The 21,841-nt window shown below is 35.2% G+C and overlaps 1 protein-coding gene across 1 annotated transcript; it reads left to right on the top strand.

Moving 5' to 3' along the window:
• The first annotated feature begins 1,754 nt into the window (after nucleotides 1-1,754).
• LOC132544937 (lactase/phlorizin hydrolase-like) lies at nucleotides 1,755-19,444 on the top strand. Its single transcript, XM_060208599.1, has 16 exons — nucleotides 1,755-1,941; nucleotides 4,838-4,971; nucleotides 5,558-5,818; nucleotides 6,134-6,317; nucleotides 7,279-7,485; nucleotides 8,064-8,196; nucleotides 8,644-8,825; nucleotides 10,145-10,369; nucleotides 11,048-11,152; nucleotides 11,344-11,471; nucleotides 12,661-12,918; nucleotides 15,194-15,377; nucleotides 15,607-15,849; nucleotides 16,233-16,362; nucleotides 16,845-17,026; nucleotides 18,919-19,444. The coding sequence occupies exons 1-16, from the start codon at nucleotides 1,755-1,757 to the stop codon at nucleotides 19,116-19,118; spliced, it is 2,943 nt and encodes a 980-aa protein (XP_060064582.1). The 3' UTR covers nucleotides 19,119-19,444.
• Nucleotides 19,445-21,841: the final 2,397 nt, after the last annotated feature.

The raw sequence follows: 21,841 nt of genomic DNA, 5'->3' as shown, positions 1-21,841 counted from the left end.
TTCTTTGGTATCGAATACCTCGCCAACATTCGGAACGCCTCTGCTTTAATTGGTACGATTATAGTCATTCTTTTGTAACGCAGACCTCGCTAAAATTCGGGACTTCTTTGATTTTGATCATTACCTTAAAGGCCAAAGGGCCGTACTAGTGGACATAATCTGAACAATATTCGGAACTCCTCTGTTTTGGTGTTCTCTGCTTTCGACATGGTAAGTGCTTGACTTTGCGCGCGTTCGAGTCATGGAATCGTTAACTTCTTGTATTTTAACTATCTGAACACTCTTCCGTGAATTTTTATCGTATTTGTGAAGTTGTGTCTCTGTAATAATTGTAAATAGGTGAATATAAAATAAAAACAGACGAATTGAAATATATAGCTACGGATATTAATAAATGACGAAACCTGGCCTAATTCAGCACACGTGCATGTACACGGTATATGATTACAAGAATTGAAAAACATTTGTTAACAAATATATTCTTTTATTGTCTGCGCTACTGAAAAAATGACGACATTTCTCTCCAAAGACGTCTTTCAATATACGACATAAGGCGATATTTGTATAATTAAAACATGATTATGACACCCAGATGGATGGGTAGAAAATAATTTATGTTTAAGTATGGCGTCTTTTTACGAGCAGGTAACTCCGTTTGGAATATTTTCTAAACTTGGATACAGACTAATCAGACAGCGCTGTGATCTTTACTGTTAAAGGCCATATCTTGTGTACTGATAAATTAGATAGTGTGTCGACCGAAGTATGTGTCAACATATCCAGAGTAACATTGCAGAACATGTGAACGCTATCCATTAGGTGGTTAGAACGGGTTGAACGACCCAAGTATACCTAGACTGGACTTAGATTTATATAGGAGGATATATAGGAAACTTTTATCGAACCCATGTAAATAATACAGTTTGTAATGGTAGGTAAAATAAAAGGAAAAGAACATTTTCTGACAACAAAAATCAAAACGAAAGCCGTTGATGAGAAAAACAAAACCCACATACACAATGAATTTACACTCAGAACAATGAAGATTGCCATGTTAAGAACTATTGATAGAGGACAGGTTCAGAAGGTTTGGATAAAAACAATCGTGAAAATTGATGTAAACAGTTTCAACTGGAAACAGTTCTGTTGTCTGGTGGTTATAGATAATATGTCTGCTCTAACCCGGTTACGCTGGTAGTTAAATATACTATGTCTACTCTAACTTGGTTATACAGGCTGGTACAGATACTGCTCTGACATTGTTCTACTGGCGTTTGTCGCTGCATCAAATGTGTCAACATTCCCATTCTATGATCAGGAACACTGAAGGCCATAACTTCGAGAGAGTAAATTATCTCATGTCAACGACATTTGAAATTTTCTTATTACCTTTTTCCTTGTCTGGTTTATGAAAAAATCCAGTGAAGCACGAGGTAAATTGTTCGTTAACGCGAAAACGAAGGCTTCTCGGTCACGCAATTTGTTGCGTGTCCCTTTGTAATCATAAACTCATCAGCCAGACAAGGTAAAAAGGTAACATGAAAAATTGAAAATATCATACGTAATATGGTATATATTCTCGCTGAAACTGAAATCTCAGATAATATAAGTCGGTAGCTAAGTCTAGAAAATGTCTTCACCAAAAGATGGTCGATTGAACTTCAATGATAAAATTATCCTCGCTTTAGGCCAACTGACCCGACCATATAAAGGAAGGCCAGCGAGGTGTGCCAGCCATTGTTACCGATATCGCAATGGAGGTGTCGGGGAATATATGGATGTTAGCGTCATGCTTCCTCGTCCTCCTCCCCAGGGGCGGGGCCCAGATGGGGCAGTCGCAATACGACCCAGATGCTGTGACCACCGGGACATTCCCTGATGACTTTGCCTGGGGTGTGGCGACATCCGCGTACCAGGTGGAAGGAGCCTGGGACAAAGATGGTAAGTAGACAATTGTAGAATAGACAATACAAGTGAAAAGAACTTTTTAATACAAATTAAGAGATAGAAATTTTGGTTTAGACGTTTGAACACCACAAGGAAGTGCTCAGGAACAAAGACTCGTTGTATCTTAGTCACTCAGTTGACAGAGCATGCTTCCTTGACTGAGTAAGTTGACCCGTGGAGTATTACGCCGAAGACCTGGGTCCGATTCCTGGTCGGGAAATTCAGCATGAATGTGTATTTTCTCCTGTTCTTTCACATATGTATTTATAAATAAAGTAGAGCAGTACCAATATCGTTTATGTAAATTCTACACTTACCGACTGAACCAGATGGCATTGAATCGCCGCGATTATAAAATCAAAATATATCATGACATTGAGCAAAAGGTTTTCACAATATTTCAGGGACATGTATGTAATTATGCTTAGCTTATTTAGTGTGCCTTTTTCATCGCGATTCTGAATTCAAAATGATTGATAATATAAAATTGATGAAGTTAATTCAAAGATCGAGTATTTAATATTTCCAGCCTATTACCACGAAGGTAAGTGTATTGGTGTCTTAGTCTAAAGCCAAAACGTTAACCGAAGACTGCATCTGTTTAAGTAGAAAGTCAGAAAAGCCACCAAAATTTTTCACCTGTCGTGTCCACTAGGACGGAACTAAACCCATAGAAAATGCATCGTAAAACTTGTTTAAGACACGAATACTTCATAAGATTATTGTTGAGAAGAATATTTGATTTAGGTTTTACTTGAGTTATTAAATATAACAAACCATTGCACCGGTTGTTTTCTTAAAGCTGAAAAGCTTTCAATTTCAAGGATTTTTCCATTAAAACATAAATCATTTACAGTTTATCAGGGTAAAAGTACAACTCCTTGTTGTATATTGATTATTTTCCTAGAGGTCACTCTTGCTTTATTTTCAAAAAAGACAGATTTCTCCACATTTACTAGTACTGGTTTGTTTTCTCGGTTCATTTCAACTTGAAATGGAGCTTAAAGCGATCACTGACCAGACCTGAATTTACTTCAAGATTTTTTAAATGCTGAAATATGGTTGTATTCCTAAGAAAGAAAATTTTGTATTTTGTATTGCATATCTCATTTCTCATGTCCATATTTCCGTTGTCCCAATTTTATTTATCATGCGTTAGTATTTTCGTCGGCTCAGTTTCTTTGTGATTGGTCCGTATCTGCGTCGGGTCAGTTTCTTTGTGATTGGTCCGTATCTGCGTCGGGTCAGTTTCTTTGTGATTGGTCCGTATCTGCGTCGGCTCAGTTTATTTGATGTGTGTTTGTATTTCAGTTGGCTCAGTTTGTGAAAGGGACTATTAAATTTGCTATGTAAGCGATCTTCAATTTAGTTTTAATTGGAACAAATCTCTTTGTTAAGATAAAAACATAGAAACCAAAAATTCTAAGTGACCCCTTTCTTTCCGTCGCTGAATTAGCAAACCTCTGACCGGGCGCAGCTATCTCTTCGTCTTGATGGTGTTGATGGTAGTAACCCCGTCATTGTTTGTGTAAATAGATGACGGTAGGTGGCGCTACGTATGCAAGATGTGCTTGTCTTCAATGAAATGTCGGTCATTTTAAAGCGTTTAAGTGATATGGATGTCAAGGTTGTCAATACCTCAAGAGTTAATGTTAATTTCATACCGTTTGTCAGATGTTAACATTATTGTTGTAAATACACTTTACTGGAATATAGGTTTCAAAACGTCAGCATCAGATGTCTGTTTGGAGAATCAAATATTTCGAAGAACTAATTGTCTGATTCTATTAACCTATGACCAAAGGAATTCGTTTTTGCTATCTAGGACGAGACGATATATAAGTTGTAACAAACCTCTGCGGTATATATGTCAAAAGCATTTGCATTTCAAAGTTGTATAGTAGCACGAAAATGTGTTTAAAAGGTTGCCAAACTTGTTTGAACATTAATTTAGTTCAAAACTGGGGTCAGAAATTGTGCTCTCTGCGGTGATCACAAAGTATTGGTTCAATGTCATTCATTGATTATTTTTGTGTAAATTTCGAAGGTAGTAATAATTGTGTAGGAATAACATTTATTGTTATACAACCATAGTCATATCAGTTTGCATAAACCTGCAACACTGCAGATTCACGCTTTGATTTCGTTTGGTATCCGTTTCACACATTACTTATTATTAAATAAGACGTGTTTAAGTAAGCAATGTACGTATACGAATTTTTCTTATTCTGTTTTAGTCCGAATGTTCTTGACCATCTATCCATAATTTCCTTTTTTGTCTTGGTCTGTTATCGACCGCGAGCAGAATACAGAACCTTTCGTACTTTCAGAAACTCTTGTGGCGTCTATACAATGTCTACACGTATGAAAGATGAATTCTTTTTAAATAGATATTATGACCACTAGTGTTCGGACACGTTGCCCGGAACATTATACCTTAAACTGAAGTAATTGTATACGAGATCTCGGGGCTAATTAAATATGCTAGCACCAGCAGAAGTCATTATGTGCTGGTAACGTAATTCTATATCATGTTAACTTACTATATAATGTTAATGATTTTGACTAATATTTCCGGGTCAAAAGAGGAAAAAAATATTTGAAATCTTTAATAAAGTACTTTTATCAGTTAATTTATTAATAAAATCTATGAAACTGGCTTACAACTTTATTATATAAATATAGATAAGAAATTGGTATTGTTATTGTGAAGGGGTAGATATAAAATAGTTGCTTGTACTCTGTAATTTACCAACAAAGGCATATAGGTGTCTAAGTCTACTTTTGTTTTAATTTCCTTTCGCCTTGTCAACGGCCAGTATACTGAGATATATGGTGGTAGGAACGTCGAGACAGATTCTGTCCATCAATACATTTTTCAACATTTCAGGGCGAGCTCCTAGTATCTGGGACATATTCACCATGGACGGATCAGGTCACGTGAAGGATGGATCCAATGGCAACGTGGCATGTGACCAGTACAACCATTACAAAGAGGACGTGCAACTCATCAAATCTCTTAACGTTAGTGCACATGAACGAGAAGATTATATTACCTCGAATAATTTGAATAATCTTAGCAGAGCCCCCTAGTGGTAAAACATATTGCGCGTCAAAGCGCAAGTGTGACCAAAAATAAAAGAGAAAAATCAGAAAGATTATCAAGGACATTTATTAAATATTTTCAGGTCGTCAAAGTTGATACCATGAGCAATATACACTATAACGTAGGGCTTTCCGGGCTTCAAAAGTGTTTTGTACATCGATCATATGTACCGACTTTTAGGCAGCGGAATGAAATAAGATAAAACCTCAAAAATTGGCAAAAGTGTGTGCTGCTACCGAACACTGTATAGTAAAATTGGATAAAACATATTACCTGTTTATGCTTTCTATCCTGAATTTGTTATTAAAGTTTATAGGGTGATAAAATGAATTACAGACCACAAAGCTTTGAAATAGCGTCATGGCTTGTTTTGCTGAAAATAAGATTTTTTTCGGGATGACCTGGTGTTTGTTAAACCATATCGACTAGAAATGCAAATAATTTGAGTAGGAACAATAACTCCTCATCCAAACGATTAGGACATTTTCGTTTGTTTCCTTTCAGGTGAAATACTACAGGTTCTCGATTTCCTGGAGCCGCGTCCTTCCAGATGGAACTGAGGCGTCCTTGAATCAAGCCGGGATAAATTACTACAAAAATCTTGTAACAGAGCTGAAGGCTAATGGGATTGAACCTATGGTGACACTGTACCACTGGGATCTTCCCCAAGCCCTTCACGATAGAATGGGCGGTTGGCAGAACGCTTCGATTGTGCAATACTTCGGTGCATATGCTAGGGTTATGTTCAGGGAACTCGGAGATCAGGTATGCCGTGTTCTGTTAGAGGTTTGTCTCACGTCTCTCTCTCTCTCTCTCTCTCTCTCTCTCTCTCTCTCTCTCTGTTAACTCACTCCCTCCCTCATCTCTCTGATATCTAATATACGAAATCTCCTTTTCGAAATTTATTACGATTTAACATGATGAAGTAAAAAGTATTCACATGAATATTGAACTAAAATACCATAAATTTTCTACTGCACTGAACGAAAGAAAATCAGTTTTAGCTTTTTCTATTAATTCTTGTCAACGAAACGTTGAAACTGGTTTGAATGACGCTATAATTGCTTTGACTGGTTTCAGGTGAAGTTCTGGATCACTTTGAATGAGCCGTGGGTAGTTGCCTGGCTCGGGTATGGATCGGGTCAAAACGCTCCGGGGATCAAGGAGCCTGCCGTTGCCCCGTATACTGTTGGACACAACCAAATCCTTGCCCACGTGGAGGCCTACCACATATATAATGACGAATTCAGGATATACCAGAATGGTTTTGTTTTGTTTTGATTTTGTTTTTGTTTTGTTTGTCTGGAAAAAAGAGATATATCAAGTGTTTCGATTTCAAATCTCGATAAGTAAAACAGTTTTTGCGATAATTGGAATGTGTAAATACTTCTGACTTAGATAATGGTGCCAGTTTAAAATCTTCTTTCTAGGTATATCGGTTGTCAAATGCTCTATAATCAACAATTTGTGAGCAAATTGTCAATGAAACATTTTTGGATGGTAAATTTATTCATCCGAATCCCTCTTTCAAGCTCTGTTGATTTGGAACACATCATTTCCGTGCGTTATTTGGATAGTGTTCCGGAACGTCAGGAATAACATGTAACTTAATTTGAAGTTTATATTCATATATTAAATTTATAAGCACATTTTTCAAATTGGCCGCCAAGATCTCGCGAGTTGACGTACTATACCTGTTTAAAATCTCACGAGATCGTTGGCTTTGACACATGCGTTGGTTTAAAAAGTTGTTTCTTTCTATCGATGACTGATTTATAACTACCACACGTTAATTTATTGGAAACATTGCTAGAATACCTTGCCGTATCATGTACTGGTTGATAAATTTTTGTGTGGTCATTACACTGTAGGGTAAATTCTGACTATCGATCCCGGCAAAGGCAAAGAAACTATCGTGAATATCGTTTATTTTGTCATATATGGTATAGCGACCTTATCAGGCAAAAAGACAGAAATGATGGTATTTATCGACAACGGTTACAGTACTTCATGAAGACATTGTCTGAACAATCATGAAAGTCAAATTCGGTAAAAATGAGGGTAAAAGAATAGAAGAAAAGAAGATCGACGAGGAACCCATTAAAAAGTACTCGGTTAATGACAATAGCTTCAGGGTTAGCGACTTCTATCACAACAATGATTCAAATTACCATACCTAGATAATCTATGACGTCACTTACAAGTGAAAATCTTTTGTCTTGTAGGACGGATCGGTATTACGATGAACAGTGATTGGGCCATTCCTAAATCCCAATCACAGGCAGATATTGACGCAGCTGAACGACAGATGCAATTCAGTCTTGGCTGGTTCGCAAACCCCATATATGGAAGTAACGGCGACTATCCTGATGCCATGAAAAGTATTTCACGAGTTCCGGTTTTCACAGCTGCTCAGAAACAACGCAATAAAGGTAGGACATGAAACTCTTAAGCGGTTACTATCTACTAGTGAAACGATGGACATTCTTCTCAACATACAGTAAATCAAATGACGTGGCACAAGAGTATAAAACTGAGACATGTAATTCAGAGGTAGGAAACAAAGCCAAGAACAGTTGTTAATTACCTATAACCTATACTACAGTTTGTGTAGACTTAGCACTGACCAGCCTGACTGGTACCATTTCAATTCCAATTTAACATGAACCTCATTTCTATAACAAAATAATGCTAATAAATTATTATGACGTCTTACAAAACTTACAGGAGACAATCGAAAAAGTATTCAGCTTTTAAGTGCCATTGATTTAGGTGTGGTTTTACCATTATTTTTGGCCGAGATTTATATACAATATGGGATGCTATTTCAGTTGTAAATATTTTTTTATCTTGGTATAACAGTTTTTGGTTTGATAAGCTTATTAATTCTAAACAGTATCTATCACATTTTCACATATATATCTGCTTAAGTATATAAATCAAGAGTACATGAAAAAAGTAAATCCTTGAATAACTGGTGGTCAAATAAGGACATTTTTGTGTTTGGTAGGCTCTGCTGATTTCTTTGGCCTGAATCATTACACAAGTCAGTTGGTGTCCGACAAACCACGTTCTGCCTCTGATCCAAACAGCTACATTACCGATATAAGGACTCGCACAGAAGCTGATCCCAGCTGGAGAGGGTTTGTAAAATATTACAAACAACTGAGTTGATTTTTATTCTTTTTTCTTCTTCCTGTGAAACTTTGAATGAAGATAATTTATCAAAATTGAACAAAAGTGGTATTATTTTTGCATACGATTTACTTTCGCGAATTCTATGACTGAAACAAATTTGATGTCGAAAAATATGCAATTAAGTCTGTTTTCCGAAACAAAGAAATACAAAATGATATTGAAAAGTTATGGCGAACGTATGTAACCCTCTGTTCGGAATCGTCGTTATTTGACAATGCCTCAACCAAAGTCTGGTTTTAGTGTTTAATAAATAAAATGTCTTCACTAGGGGTAATAGGGTAGATCTTCTGTCATGTGAATTTATTTATAACTAATTTGTTATTGTGTCAAAGGTGTATATAGCTGTACCAATATGAAAAGCAGTTACTCTAGTATTTATGTATATTTTGAAGGTCATCGTCGTCGTGGCTCAAGGTCAATCCTAGTGGAATGAGGAGTATACTGAATTGGATCAAAACCACGTACAACAACCCAGATGTTTATGTCACAGAGAATGGTGTATCTGACTGTGGAACATTACAGGATCAGGCCAGACTTGATTACTACAAAGGTTACATTAACAATATGATGAGGGGTGAGTCGAGCAATTTTTATCTTCGAGATTTAATGGGAAACACGAGTTTTAATGGGAGACACAATGGGAGACACGAGTTGTAATGGGAAACACGAGTTTTAATGGGTAACATAATTGGAGACACGAGTTGTAATGAGAAACACAAGTTTTAATGGGAGACACAATGGGAGACACGAGTTGTAATGGAAAACACGAGTTTTAATGGGGGACACGAGTTGTAATTGGAGACACGATAGGAGACACGAGTTTTAATGGAAGACACAAGTTGTAATTGAAGACTCGAGTTTTAATAGGAGACACGAGTTTTAATGGGAGCCTCGAGTTTTAATGGGAGACAGGAGTTTTAATGGGATACACAAGTTTTAATGGGAGACTTGAGTTTTAATTGGATATACGCTAATATGGTATAACAAATCACTTCATGTCATTATTTAGTTGTCGGCCATTTTAGTTATAACCGTAAATTGACTGAGAAAGACAAAGAAGATTATTCGGATGCCCCTCGTTACTCACTTTCATGGGACTATGATGTTAATCACACACACACATTGTTGTATTAGGCATGTGTTCACTTCACATAGATCGAATGTTATTCGAAATCAAAATGGGAACATAACTCAAAATTAGCGATCGAAATAAAACAAAATAGTAAATGATGCCAACTTTAGTCCATTTACTGGTTTGGAACACCGTTGACAACCTCGGTAACGTCCTAGATGTAAGACAATCCGTGTCATATTTAAAGCCTCATAATGGAAGTTGATTAGTTTGTCATCAAATTTCAACACAATACATAGATACGTAGATGTAGGCTGCATACAAAAGAATAGCCCGGCTGTAACAAATATTGAACCTACCCGGTAGATTAGCAGGTAAAGACAATAACTGTAATAAAAAAATCGGTACAGACTGAGATTTATTAGGAAGAGATATCAATATAAAACGAACGGTTGGGGAACAAATGTCCATCTTGTTTGAGCTTAAGTAGGTCACAGTGAGCAACTGCTGTTAAAGGGACTACAGATTCAAATTTCAAGAAAAGTTACTTCATAAATAGATTTGCTTCTATGTTTTCTTGGTGTATCGCTCCGTCAACAGTCAGAGGCATTTTGGGACATGGCCTCCTTGTAATAACTGGTGGTCATCTTCCTGAACAACATACGGAATTCCCGTCGCATTTCATCCAAAGCAATTTGATTTAACTCTCTCTGCCAATGTGAGAAGCACTAGAAACACTTTAAGATCCATAAGAATAATCATCTAAATCATAACTTTTATAATGAAAATTTCTTTTAATTTTACTTTCATTGTCTTTTCAGCAATAAAAGTGGATGGCTGTAACGTAAAGGGCTACGTTGCCTGGTCACTGCTGGACAACTTTGAGTGGGCATCCGGGTATACGGAAAAATTCGGACTAATCAAAGTGGACTTCGAACGTAACGAGAGACCAAGAACAGTCAAAGACTCTGCCTTTTTCTTTGCCGACCTTGTCAAAAACAATGGCTTCCCATCTGGTTGGGATACCTCGACCTACATAATGGCAGGTAAGCGTTTGCATTGCTATTATATTGGATATTTGTATTATCCCTGCCATTTTACATAAACCATTTCCTTCTTGCCGTATCTGTTATGATTTGGTTCCCGTTCATTTACACTTTGACGGATAGAAATATTATAATGCATGCCATTGTTTTATAAGGCGAAGCGAAGAGGCAAATAATGTTGTCATTTTATTGTGGTCAGTTTATGTGAGATAGTGTTGCACTTGATGAGGTGTTTATAACTGCACTTAGAGCTGTTTATTTAAGACTTTTGCCGTCAACAGTGGTAAAATATTACTTGTCACAGTTTGGAAAGCTATGGGTACAGCAATTAAAAAGCCAGTGTCGATGAGAGGACCCAAACTTCCCATTGTCATTTTTGTGACATTTGTGGTGCACCTACACTTCATTTCATACCTACGGTTTGGATTTAGGGGTCTTCCTGTTGACATTATTTAATATTGATAGTTATGATTGAAAATGATTAAATTTTGTTATTATTGACCGTTCCCATGTGATTTTTGACATATGATTCGAGGATATTTCACTCTGCCACAAAGTTTCAACATTTAGATTTTCAGCATAACTGATGATTCTGAAAGCAACTGTGTGTTGTAGTTTGATACATAAGATAATTCTAGAGTATGTGGTTGTATACTGAATTACTGGGTTTCTTTCTAGATGTTGAAGAGAGGGACATGTTCCTGCATGGTTCGTTCCCTGACGGGTTTGCATGGGGCGCCGCTACAGCTGCCTACCAAGTAGAAGGGGCATGGAACGAAGATGGTAGGTTTTTTTTCGAAGTTGTACATTGTTTAAATTTTAATTCAATCTTTCACCCAGATGCCTGTGTACGTATAGATTGTTTTGTTCTTTAGATACATTGTAGAGGAACCTATGTATCATTTTCACCATATGCCATGGTATATTCAAGTAAACTTTTCTTATTGAAAGTAACCACATACATGTTTTTTCAGGAAAGGGGCCAAGTATTTGGGATGTATTTTCACACAACGGTCGAATAGCGAACCACGACACCGGGGATGTGGCCTGTGATAGTTACCACAAGTACAAAGAGGACGTGCAGATGTTGAAACAATTAGGGGTATAGTCACCAATATCACATAGCCACATTACTTACATAAAACGTCATCATTTGTTGTGTGCTTTCTTCAGTTTATATATAAACGTTAAATCATGCTATCTTAACGCGTAAGGAGTGATTTTATATTATGAATCTCTGAGATTCTTTCTTACTAATTTGTATATTCTTAAAGACAGCCAATGTATGTTCACACTTCAATAGTAAGATTCATATAAGAATAAATACACAGAACATACTGAGAAACATCAAAACAGATTTAAACATGTACAACAGAGCTACAATTAACATTATTTACCATTAACAAACTATCTGCTATATGATCTAACCAGATGGCATTACTCTGCGATTGTCCAGTTAAGAGTGAGAAGACAAATGAATGTCAATTAGATGTGTGTGTATGAATATTCTAACGGACACTTGTTCCTTCTGTCTACCAATCTTAAATCCTCTCTTGCATTCCCAACAGGTGCTTTTATGTTAGACAGACATACATGAGTTGAAACCACTCAACCGTAACTGATAACGCCTATAAGTATCAATTCATGCATGGACGTTTTTGTTCATATCAAAAAAAAAAAAAAAAAAGTGCGCAAAATTAATTATCGTCTCGACAACAATTCATGCTTAATACTGACCGGTAACTTTAGATGAAATTCAGGAATAACTATATACAACTATCCAACACATCAACATTATTAAGTTATTTATAATGTAATTTAATGTGTTATGTCCAGTTCATGTGTATAACCTGTACCATGCCACTGTTGGAATGAATTAAAACGTGGCTTGTAAGTTACGGCAAATTTAGTCGACCAAAAGACACAAGTGAAAATGCAATTTTTCGTTATAGAGTTAGATACATTAAAGCCAAATGGGGGAACTGTATTATTTCCGTTGTTATCGAATTTAAATTCTCATTGGATTTGATTAAAAGGTAAATTTAAACGCACTTTTTGTTTCAAATTACGAAAATTCTGTATGAATGTAAAAAGAAGAATTTAAACTGTAAGCGGATGGCAGTACACATTCACTGTGAATTAAATCTGAGTGACAGGTACAGCTTATATCACCATCTATCAATGATTCATATGGACTGTATACAACCATCTGGCGCAGTGCAATGCTTCCATGATCATGATAACTGTTTCACGTCAATGCCATAAGTGACCTTATTTTCTACATTCTCTAGGTATCTCACTACCGTTTCTCCATCGCCTGGTCCAGAATCATGGCAGACGGCACACCTAGAACTCTGAATCCTAAGGGCATTGCGTACTACAACGATCTTATAGACGAGCTTCTCTCCAATGGGATTCAGCCTTTCGTGACTCTGTACCACTGGGATCTGCCGCAGGCTCTACAGGAGATTGGGGGCTGGGAAAACGATACCATCATAGATCATTTCAACACTTATGCTGAAATATGCTTCTCGAACTTTGGACACAAGGTAACGAGATTTCATATAGAGGATAAACAAAAGTCTTCGTTCTCCTCAACATTACTGGCTGAGTATTAACAAGGGATTAAATACAACAAAATATTTACAGTTTAAACTTTAGTTAGTTTGCTAGTTAGTTAGTTCGTTAATTGGTGAGTCAGTTAGCTAATTCGTTAATTAGTTAGTTAGTTTGCTAGTTAGCTAATTCGTTAATTGGTGAGTCAGTTAGCTAATTCGTTAATAAGTTAGTTAGTTAGCTAGTAAGTTAGTTAGTTAGTTAGTTAGTTAGTTAGTTAGTTAGTTAGTTAGTTAGTTAGTTAGTTAGTTAGTTAGTTAGTTAGTTAGGTAGCTAGTTAGTTAGGTCATATTTCCTGACTCTTACTTTTACTTCCTTGAAACTAGCAATTGGCTATTGATTAAGAGATAAGATCAAATGTGAGATAAGTAGGTAATCTAATTTTATCTAGTAAACACCTACTGCCTCTTTGTAAATGGTGAAATAAGTAGGTAGTCTAATTTGGTGAAATAAGTAGGTAGTCTAATTTGGTCGTACTAAACACCTACTGCCTCTATATAAATGGTGAAATATGTAGGTAGTCTAATTTGGTCGTACTAAACACCTACTGCCTCTTTGTAAATGGTGAAATAAGTAGGTAGGGTAGTCTAATTTGGTCGTACTAAACACCTACTGCCTCTATATAAATGGTGAAATAAGTAGGTAGTCTAATTTGGTCGTACTAAACACCTACTGCCTCTATATAAATGGTGAAATAAGTAGGTAGTCTAATTTGGTCGTACTAAACACCTACTGCCTCTATATAAATGGTGAAATATGTAGGTAGTCTAATTTGGTCGTACTAAACACCTCCTGCCTCTATATAAATGGTAAGATAAGTAGGTAATCTGATTTGGTCGTACTAAACACCTACTGCCTCTATATAAATAGTGAAATAAGTAGGTAGTCTAATTTGGTCGTACTAAACACCTACCGCCTCCTTGTAAATGGTGAAATAAGTAGGTAGTCTAATTTGGTCGTACTAAACACCTACTGCCTCTATATAAATGGTGAAATAAGTAGGTAGTCTAATTTGATCGTACTAAACACCTACTGCCTCTTTGTAAATGGTGAAATAAGTAGGTAGGGTAGTCTAATTTGGTCGCACTAAACACCTCCTGCCTCTATATAAATGGTGAAATAAGTAGGTAGTCTAATTTGGTCGTACTAAACACCTACTGCCTCTATATAAATGGTGAAATAAGTAGGTAGTCTAATTTGGTCGTACTAAACACCTACTGCCTCTATATAAATGGTGAAATAAGTAGGTAGTCTAATTTGGTCGTACTAAACACCTACTGCCTCCTTGTAAATGGTGAAATAAGTAGGTAGGGTAGTCTAATTTGGTCTTACTAAACACCTACTGCCTCTATATAAATGGTGAAATAAGTAGGTAGTCTGATTAAGTAGAAATAAACACCTACTTTCTCTCTATAAATGATAAGATAAGTAGGTATTTTATTTTCGCTATTTCTCGGGGCAGTAACGTAAGCGCAATAGTTGATCCGGAAATGTTAAGACACGTTTAAAATAATCTGATTAAACTGCATCTAAAGACTGTTATTTCATCGGTTCCTTCTCAAGGTGACTCTTCAATAAATCAGAATAATTATTTATTAACAAATTTATTATTAATTAAACAACACATAATACTTTAAAACATAAATAGTCATTATTATGAATCTTATCATAGTTGACCTATGAATCTGCACCTATTTGGAACACAATTAAGGGAGAAATATCGCTACTAAAATTTATATATATATTTATTAGATAAAAGTCGCGATCCGTTAAAATAATCGACTGTAATATTTTTCACCAAATATAAAAAAATGTACTTGGAGATCGGAAGCAGATGAAAGCATTTGTATATGTATTGTGTGCTTATTTTGTTGGTTGTATTACTAATTTTTTTTGATAATTGAAGTCATTTGAAGTAGCAGAGAAATTTTCAGTGGTATTTGCATCTTCATATGAGAATCATTTTCCATTTCATTCTACAAGTGATGCAGACATTTATTTACACTAACATATCTTCACTCTGTAATCTTTTCTGACCAAACAATAATATCAGTTTTATTTTTATAACAGCTAGAGAATTTACAAGGAAATGCTATCTTATAAAAAATGTGATGATATAATCTGGCACAGCAAAGAATATGAATTAACGGCTAATATTCTATTACGGGGTTGTTCCTGGAACTTAAATATTCCTCTGCATTTTTTCAGGTCAAATCGTGGATCACATTTAATGAAGCGTTTGTTGTTTCCTGGTTGGGGTATGGTATCGGAGTTTTTGCCCCTGGCGTTTATAGTCCTGGAACCGGTGTATATAATGTGGCACATAACATCATCCGATCTCACGTCAAGGCTTACCACACATACGATGATCACTTCCGGTCTAAATATAACGGTAAGGAATTCTGTCACCAGTCTTTAATCTTTAATACTTTGTTCATAGCAGTGCTGCAACGCGTTCTGCTGGCATTCTTTAATTCCTTATTTTTGTTGTTGGTAATGTTGCTGATGTAAATTTACTATTCTTTCCTTGATATATTCTGTATCGAAAAATTTGGCCAGCTGTACTAGTTGTAATGACGTCACTGTTTCATGTGCTCTTAGTTTTGAGAATTCCCTTACAGGTCAGGTCGGGATTACCCTAGACTGTGATTGGAAACAGCCGAATCAATTCCGCTCGGCTAAGGATAGATATGCGGCTGAGAGAGCACTGCAGTTTAAGCTTGGTTGGTTTGCTAATCCAATCTTTGGAAATGGAGACTACCCCTCAGTTATGAAGCGTGTGGTGAAAGCCAAGAGTCTGGCTCAAGGGCTTTCACAATCTCGACTTCCGGAGTTCACTCCGGAGGAAATTGAACAAAATAAAAGTAAGTTAACTATTTGAATTGAATTTCTAATCAGGAATTAAAAAAACTGACATCCTACCTCAAATTGTCTTCTTCAGTATGTCATTAATCGTTTTTAGAATAAGTTTCCTTTGGTGCAGTTGCCACATCATTGCTGCAACGATAGATGTCACAAGATGTAAAATCAATCGCTCATCTTTTAACAGGTATTTTAGATTAGATTACCGAAATAAACAACAAAAATTAATAAAGAAATGTTGATGACAATATTCTTAATATTCTTAAAATATTGTTTTATTTCCATTTGAAATAATTCTGGTGGTTGGCAATTAAGCCTTCGACTCAAATCGTATGTTTTATGAAGTTCTACAATCATTTTATTTTCTTAATCGTTTTTATTCCAGAGTCAGCTGATTTTTTCGGCTTGAATCACTATACTTCCAACTTGGTTTCACAACTTGATCGGCCGATAAAGGACCAGAGTTATGATAATGATCAAGACATCGACATCACTTACGACAACTGCTGGAACAGGTAATTTATAGTAATAAATACGCTTGTATTTCACGTTGATCCAAAACTATCAGATATATGCATCTTAAAAAAGCATTGTATTATTGGACTAGTGAGCCTCCCCAAGTATGACATTTCTTTCGGTTATTTTGGCTTTTCCTCAGTCGTCTTTAATGCACTAAAATTATGTCCCTAGCATCACCGAGTCCTAGAAGGATGAAACAGCTGTATAATGCACTTCATTGTTTGACTCGATTGTTTATCCAACTTGGAATTAGTCTGTAGAGGTGCTGTTTACTTTTGTGTCTTTTGTACAGTCTATATAAATAATGCTAAATACGATTTTGATTTCCAAGTACTATTTAGCGTTTTAACATGTTTTAGCTGAATATACACAAATGCTATTATGTTTTGTGAAATTAGAATATCGATATCCCAAAAAATTCGTTATCAGTAGATTATGTTAATTAGTTTAATAATGAAAGTGAACTGTTTGATTGTAGGTCTGAGTCGTCATGGTTACGAGTGAATCCCTGGGGACTGAGAAAGCTCCTGAATTGGATCCATGATCGATATGATAGCCCTCCGATTTACGTCACAGAAAACGGGGTTTCAGACAAAGGGCAACTTGATGACGAAACACGCATTCTCTACTACCGTAGTTACATAAACGAAATGATGAAAGGTAATCACGTCTCATAACAAACACGTGGTCCCAAAAACGTTTTACGCCAACATGGAGGGTGTTCTTCTTTCCCTCTCGTTATTCATTTTCCGAAGAAACGATGATAATCATGATAATTAATACAAACATTCGCAAAAGGTAAGGATTTAGCAACTTTTAAAAATGATTAATGGTAGTGAAAAAATCGCTTTTACAAGAACTCCAGATATGTATATGTGTGTAACCTCTAATATATGTATGTGTAACCTCTAATGTATGTATATGTGTAATCTCCAATATACATATGTGTGTAACCACTAATATATATATGTGTAACCACTAATATATGTATGTGTGTATCCTCTGATATATGTATGTGTGTATCTCTAATGTATGTATGTGTGTAATCTCTAATATATGTTGTGTGTAACCTCTAATATATGTATGTGCGTAACCTCTAATATATGTATGTGCGTAACCTCTAATATGTGTTGTGTGTAACCTCTAATATATGTTGTGTGTAATCTCTAATATATGTATGTGTGTAACCTCTAATATATGTATGTGTTTAACCTCTAATATATGTATGTGTGTAACCTCTAATATATATATATGTGTGTAACTACTAATATATATGTGTGTGTAACCACTAATATACATATATGTATGTGTGTAACCTCTAATATATATATATATATGTGTGTGTGTAAACAACTATATATATGTATGTGTGTGTAACCTAATATATGTATGTGTGTAACTAATATATATGTATGTGTGTAACCTCTAATATATATATATATGTGTGTGTTTGTAACCACTAATATATATATATGTGTAACCACTAATATATATATGTGTAACCACTAATATATATATATGTGTAACAACTAATATATGTATGTGTGTAACCTCTAATATATGTATGTGTGTAACCTCTAATGTATGTATGTGTGTAACCTCTAATATATGTATATGTGTAACCTCTAATAAATATATATGTGTAATCTCTAATATATGTATGTGTGTAACCTCTAATATATGTATGTGCGTAACCTCTAATATATGTATGTGTGTAACCTCTAATATATATATATGTGTGTTTGTAACCACTAATATATATGTGTTTGTAACCACTAATATATATATGTGTAACCACTAATATATATATATATGTGTAACCACTAATATATATATGTATAACAACTAATATATGTATGTGTGTAACCTCTAATATATGTATGTGTGTAACCTCTAATATATGTATGTGTGTAATCTCTAATGTGTGTATGTGTGTAACCTCTAATGTATGTATGTGTGTAACCTCTAATGTATGTATGTGTGTAACCTCTAATATATGTATGTGTGTAACCTCTAATATATGTATGTGTGTAACCTCTAATATATGTATGTGTGTGACCTCTAATATATGTATGTAATTGTTGGCAGTCTAGTATGTAACCACTTATGTTTACCAGATAAATAGATGTATAGTAAGGTCTTATTATATTCAACAACTATCGATTTTTCTTGTCGAATTTATTCGTTTTTTGGTAAGGCATAACTCTGCATGAAATTATGACTGCATCGTTTTAATACTAAGATATGACCTATTTATATGTATGAAACTATGAATATTATATTGCAGCCACCGCAGAAAATAGATTAGCAATTTTGAAAATACATTTAGCACAAAGAAAAAGACGTGATGTTTCTGTCCATGTAAACGATACTTTCATTAATATAATATAAATATGAAGTTGATCGACACCGTAAATATTGCAAAATCACCACGTCAATGAATATCAATAATGGCTGATCTATGAAAAGAAATTTCATAATTATAAGCTGCACTTTTGTTTAATGCGTGTCAAAATGTAATTGACGTGTTATTTTTTACCTTGATTTCACAGCCGTGAGACTGGACGGTGTGGACGTACGAGGCTACATGGCGTGGTCACTTATGGACAATTTTGAATGGACCAGTGGTTACACTCAGAAATTCGGTCTTTATCAGGTAGACTTCAACAGTCCACAACGGGTTCGATCCATGAAGTCATCAGTATCAGTATATTCTGAAATCATACAGAACAATGGCTTCCCTGAAATTTAGGATGTTATCGAGATTATAGGTAACATTATGTCAGATACAGTAAATCGATGCAATTAAAACATCATTATTGCCGCCAAACTATGGCTTCTCTGTATTTCTAAATAACATTATTATTGGAATGGTTGCTGGTTGTATGAAATATGATACTAACTCTTGCCACTAATATTAAACGTTTTTTTGTCTAACTTTTGAGCACGTCCTAATCAAGAAGAAATACTGGAATGAAAACGTTTGTTAGCTAATGTAAAATACGAATTTTCTGGTAACTATGATCAATTTTGTGTGTACTCTATGAGTTTCATTATTATATAGCTAGCACTAGCGTAGGCGTGAGAAAATAAAATGACAATTATGTTTGTACAACTATATTCTTCGTTTTTTATTTGTTTTGTTTGTTTGTTTGGGTTTTTTTCACGTTTTCGTTTACAAAGCCCGTTTTCTGCGATATTCCAGATATAAACATAACAAACGGATTATCAGTATAAATTCGAAAATATGTATACTGATCCAGGTCAAACACAAACTGGAAACACCACATGATTTGTAAAGAACTACTTACAGGTACCGAGGGAAGATTTCCTCAAAGAGACGTCTGATTGTAAAGCCTTGAATCACTTGTTATCCTGATATTTTTCTATCTGTCTTGTTTGCTCTATTTGTAAATTATTTTCTACACTTTGTGTCCTCTTCTGTAACCCCTTTTCATGTTTCCGTTGTTTCTACAAGAATGTTTGACTCCGTAAAACGAAAAAAGTATCTATGTTTTTTCTCTCTTAATTATGTGTCCGTGTTCATATGAGCCCAGCTGATGTGTGAACGTGATATTCTGAACGAAAGGAGACTCCACCAGCAGATACCACAAGCAAATAGCCCCGTAGGGATTATTTTCATGTGCATACGGGTGTCTAATTTCACATTCAGTTTTTTCATCGCCAAAATATCTTGAAATTGTACAAAAGACACAAAATTGGAAAGCACTATTTAATTTATATAATTTGATATTTGTAATTTATAAAATCCACTAGAGAGCCAAACATTGAATAAAATAGCATTATACCGATGTTTCGTCCTATCATGGAACAACAGGAACCAGGGAATGCCAAACCATTATTATTTAACTTCATTTTTTATTTGGCTCTACTGTATCCAGTTCTAAATTTGTAAAGTAATATTCCCTTGTATGTCTTTTATACAATATTCTACTTTGTATACCTATTTGAGTTGCCTAATTACTCCGTGTAGTTTCGTACAGAAAAAGTAAAGAATAAAGTTTGGATATTGCATCCTACCCAACAGTCCCGACAAGCGTTTTTATGAGGCTGTTGAAAAGGTTGCAGAATGTTTATTGCTATCTTAGAGAAATATGCTATGAAAGCGATATTTTTCAATAATGAAATATCTAAACTATTTACCCTTTCGTACCCTTACAATAAATGATATATACTCCGTCGTTAAAGGAGAGATACATCGGAAAGAGATAACTACCTTTTGTTTTTGTATCTCACCCATACACAATTAGTGCCTCACTCAAAAAGCAATAACCACCGCGGCTGATATACACAATAGAAACTCTTTCAAATGTACTGGGCTTGTTTTAACCTTGAAGGCTAGCTAATTAATTTAACAATGTTTTATACTTTTAAGATTCATAATTCAAAAGATAATTACAAAATCGAATTTACAACTGCGTTATTACCATAACCATACCCAACTAATTAGTCGAAATGGCTTTGACTTCTGTTTAAAAAGTAGTTATTAGTACACAAATACGTAAGGGATTAGGATGTGTGTGATGAATACCTTGCATTTATTACTGCGTGTTTACAATGTGTGTTAGTTTCGCTTTGACGTAGAGTTAGGCCTTGTAACTCATATTGTTATCACAAAAATAAAATATACATTTCCGGGAGAAACGATAATAACGATTACAGTAAATAGTGTTGTTTTCTTATAGATGTACGAACAGTGGCATCTTGACATGACTTTGGTTTATATGTCTTTGTATATGTCAAATGCATCATTGTTCATTCAATAGGGTCGTTTCACATTTCCATTCCGCTACAATAATCTACTTCCTACTACGACCAGTGTATAAGTCAAGGAAAAGATATCCCTGCTGTATCCGCCACATGTCTTAACAAGCGACGAATTGTTAGTCACTTCAGCAGGTGGAGGATAGCTTCACCAGTGTCTTCTACTGAGGGAAAATGCTTAGAATACGTGCAAATGGATTTCATTTTATGATCGTATGAGGTAACTCAAAGTGGCCCCCTGCAGAATCGTGTTTTCCCATTGCCTTCTACCAAATGGACATCGTAACAATGGTCATCTTGATAATTACTTCTCCGACTTTTTTGCCCTCTTTATGGTGATGTCCACACTTGATACACCTTATGACAACTGTCCTCATATGGCCCCGTCTGTTGAGTAAACATACAAGCAGAGATTGTTGAAGACCAAATTTAATGACAAAAACAAAACAGAAAATACGGACTATAGTATAAAAATCATAGCATTCCGCAAAACGGCAAGTGTTGCACTAAAATTAACAGAAAGAAATTATATATTCAGAGCATAAGTTCAATATAACAATCATTTAATGGAAACAATAGGCACAACAATAGGCACATTTTAGGCAACCTGCAGGACTGAAGGTATTATGTTTATATAGATATTTTATGTAGAATTTTAACGTACATAATATTTCTTCATTAATGTGGTGA

This window comes from Ylistrum balloti, unplaced genomic scaffold, assembly GCF_031769215.1.
Source record: "Ylistrum balloti isolate Yb309-2 unplaced genomic scaffold, AGI_CSIRO_Ybal_v1 Utg369816, whole genome shotgun sequence".
Classification (NCBI taxonomy): domain Eukaryota; kingdom Metazoa; phylum Mollusca; class Bivalvia; order Pectinida; family Pectinidae; genus Ylistrum; species Ylistrum balloti.
This window is presented reverse-complemented; position numbering and strand designations above follow the sequence as displayed.

Excerpts from the sequence above, each read along its gene's own strand:
- LOC132544937 (XM_060208599.1), top strand. The coding sequence starts at position 1,755 with ATGGAGGTGTCGGGGAATATATGGATGTTAGCGTCATGCTTCCTCGTC. Across the intron at positions 1,942-4,837 it reads AGGAGCCTGGGACAAAGATG|GGCGAGCTCCTAGTATCTGG; the intron begins GTAAGTAGACAA and ends TCAACATTTCAG. Across the intron at positions 15,378-15,606 it reads CTTCCGGTCTAAATATAACG|GTCAGGTCGGGATTACCCTA; the intron begins GTAAGGAATTCT and ends ATTCCCTTACAG.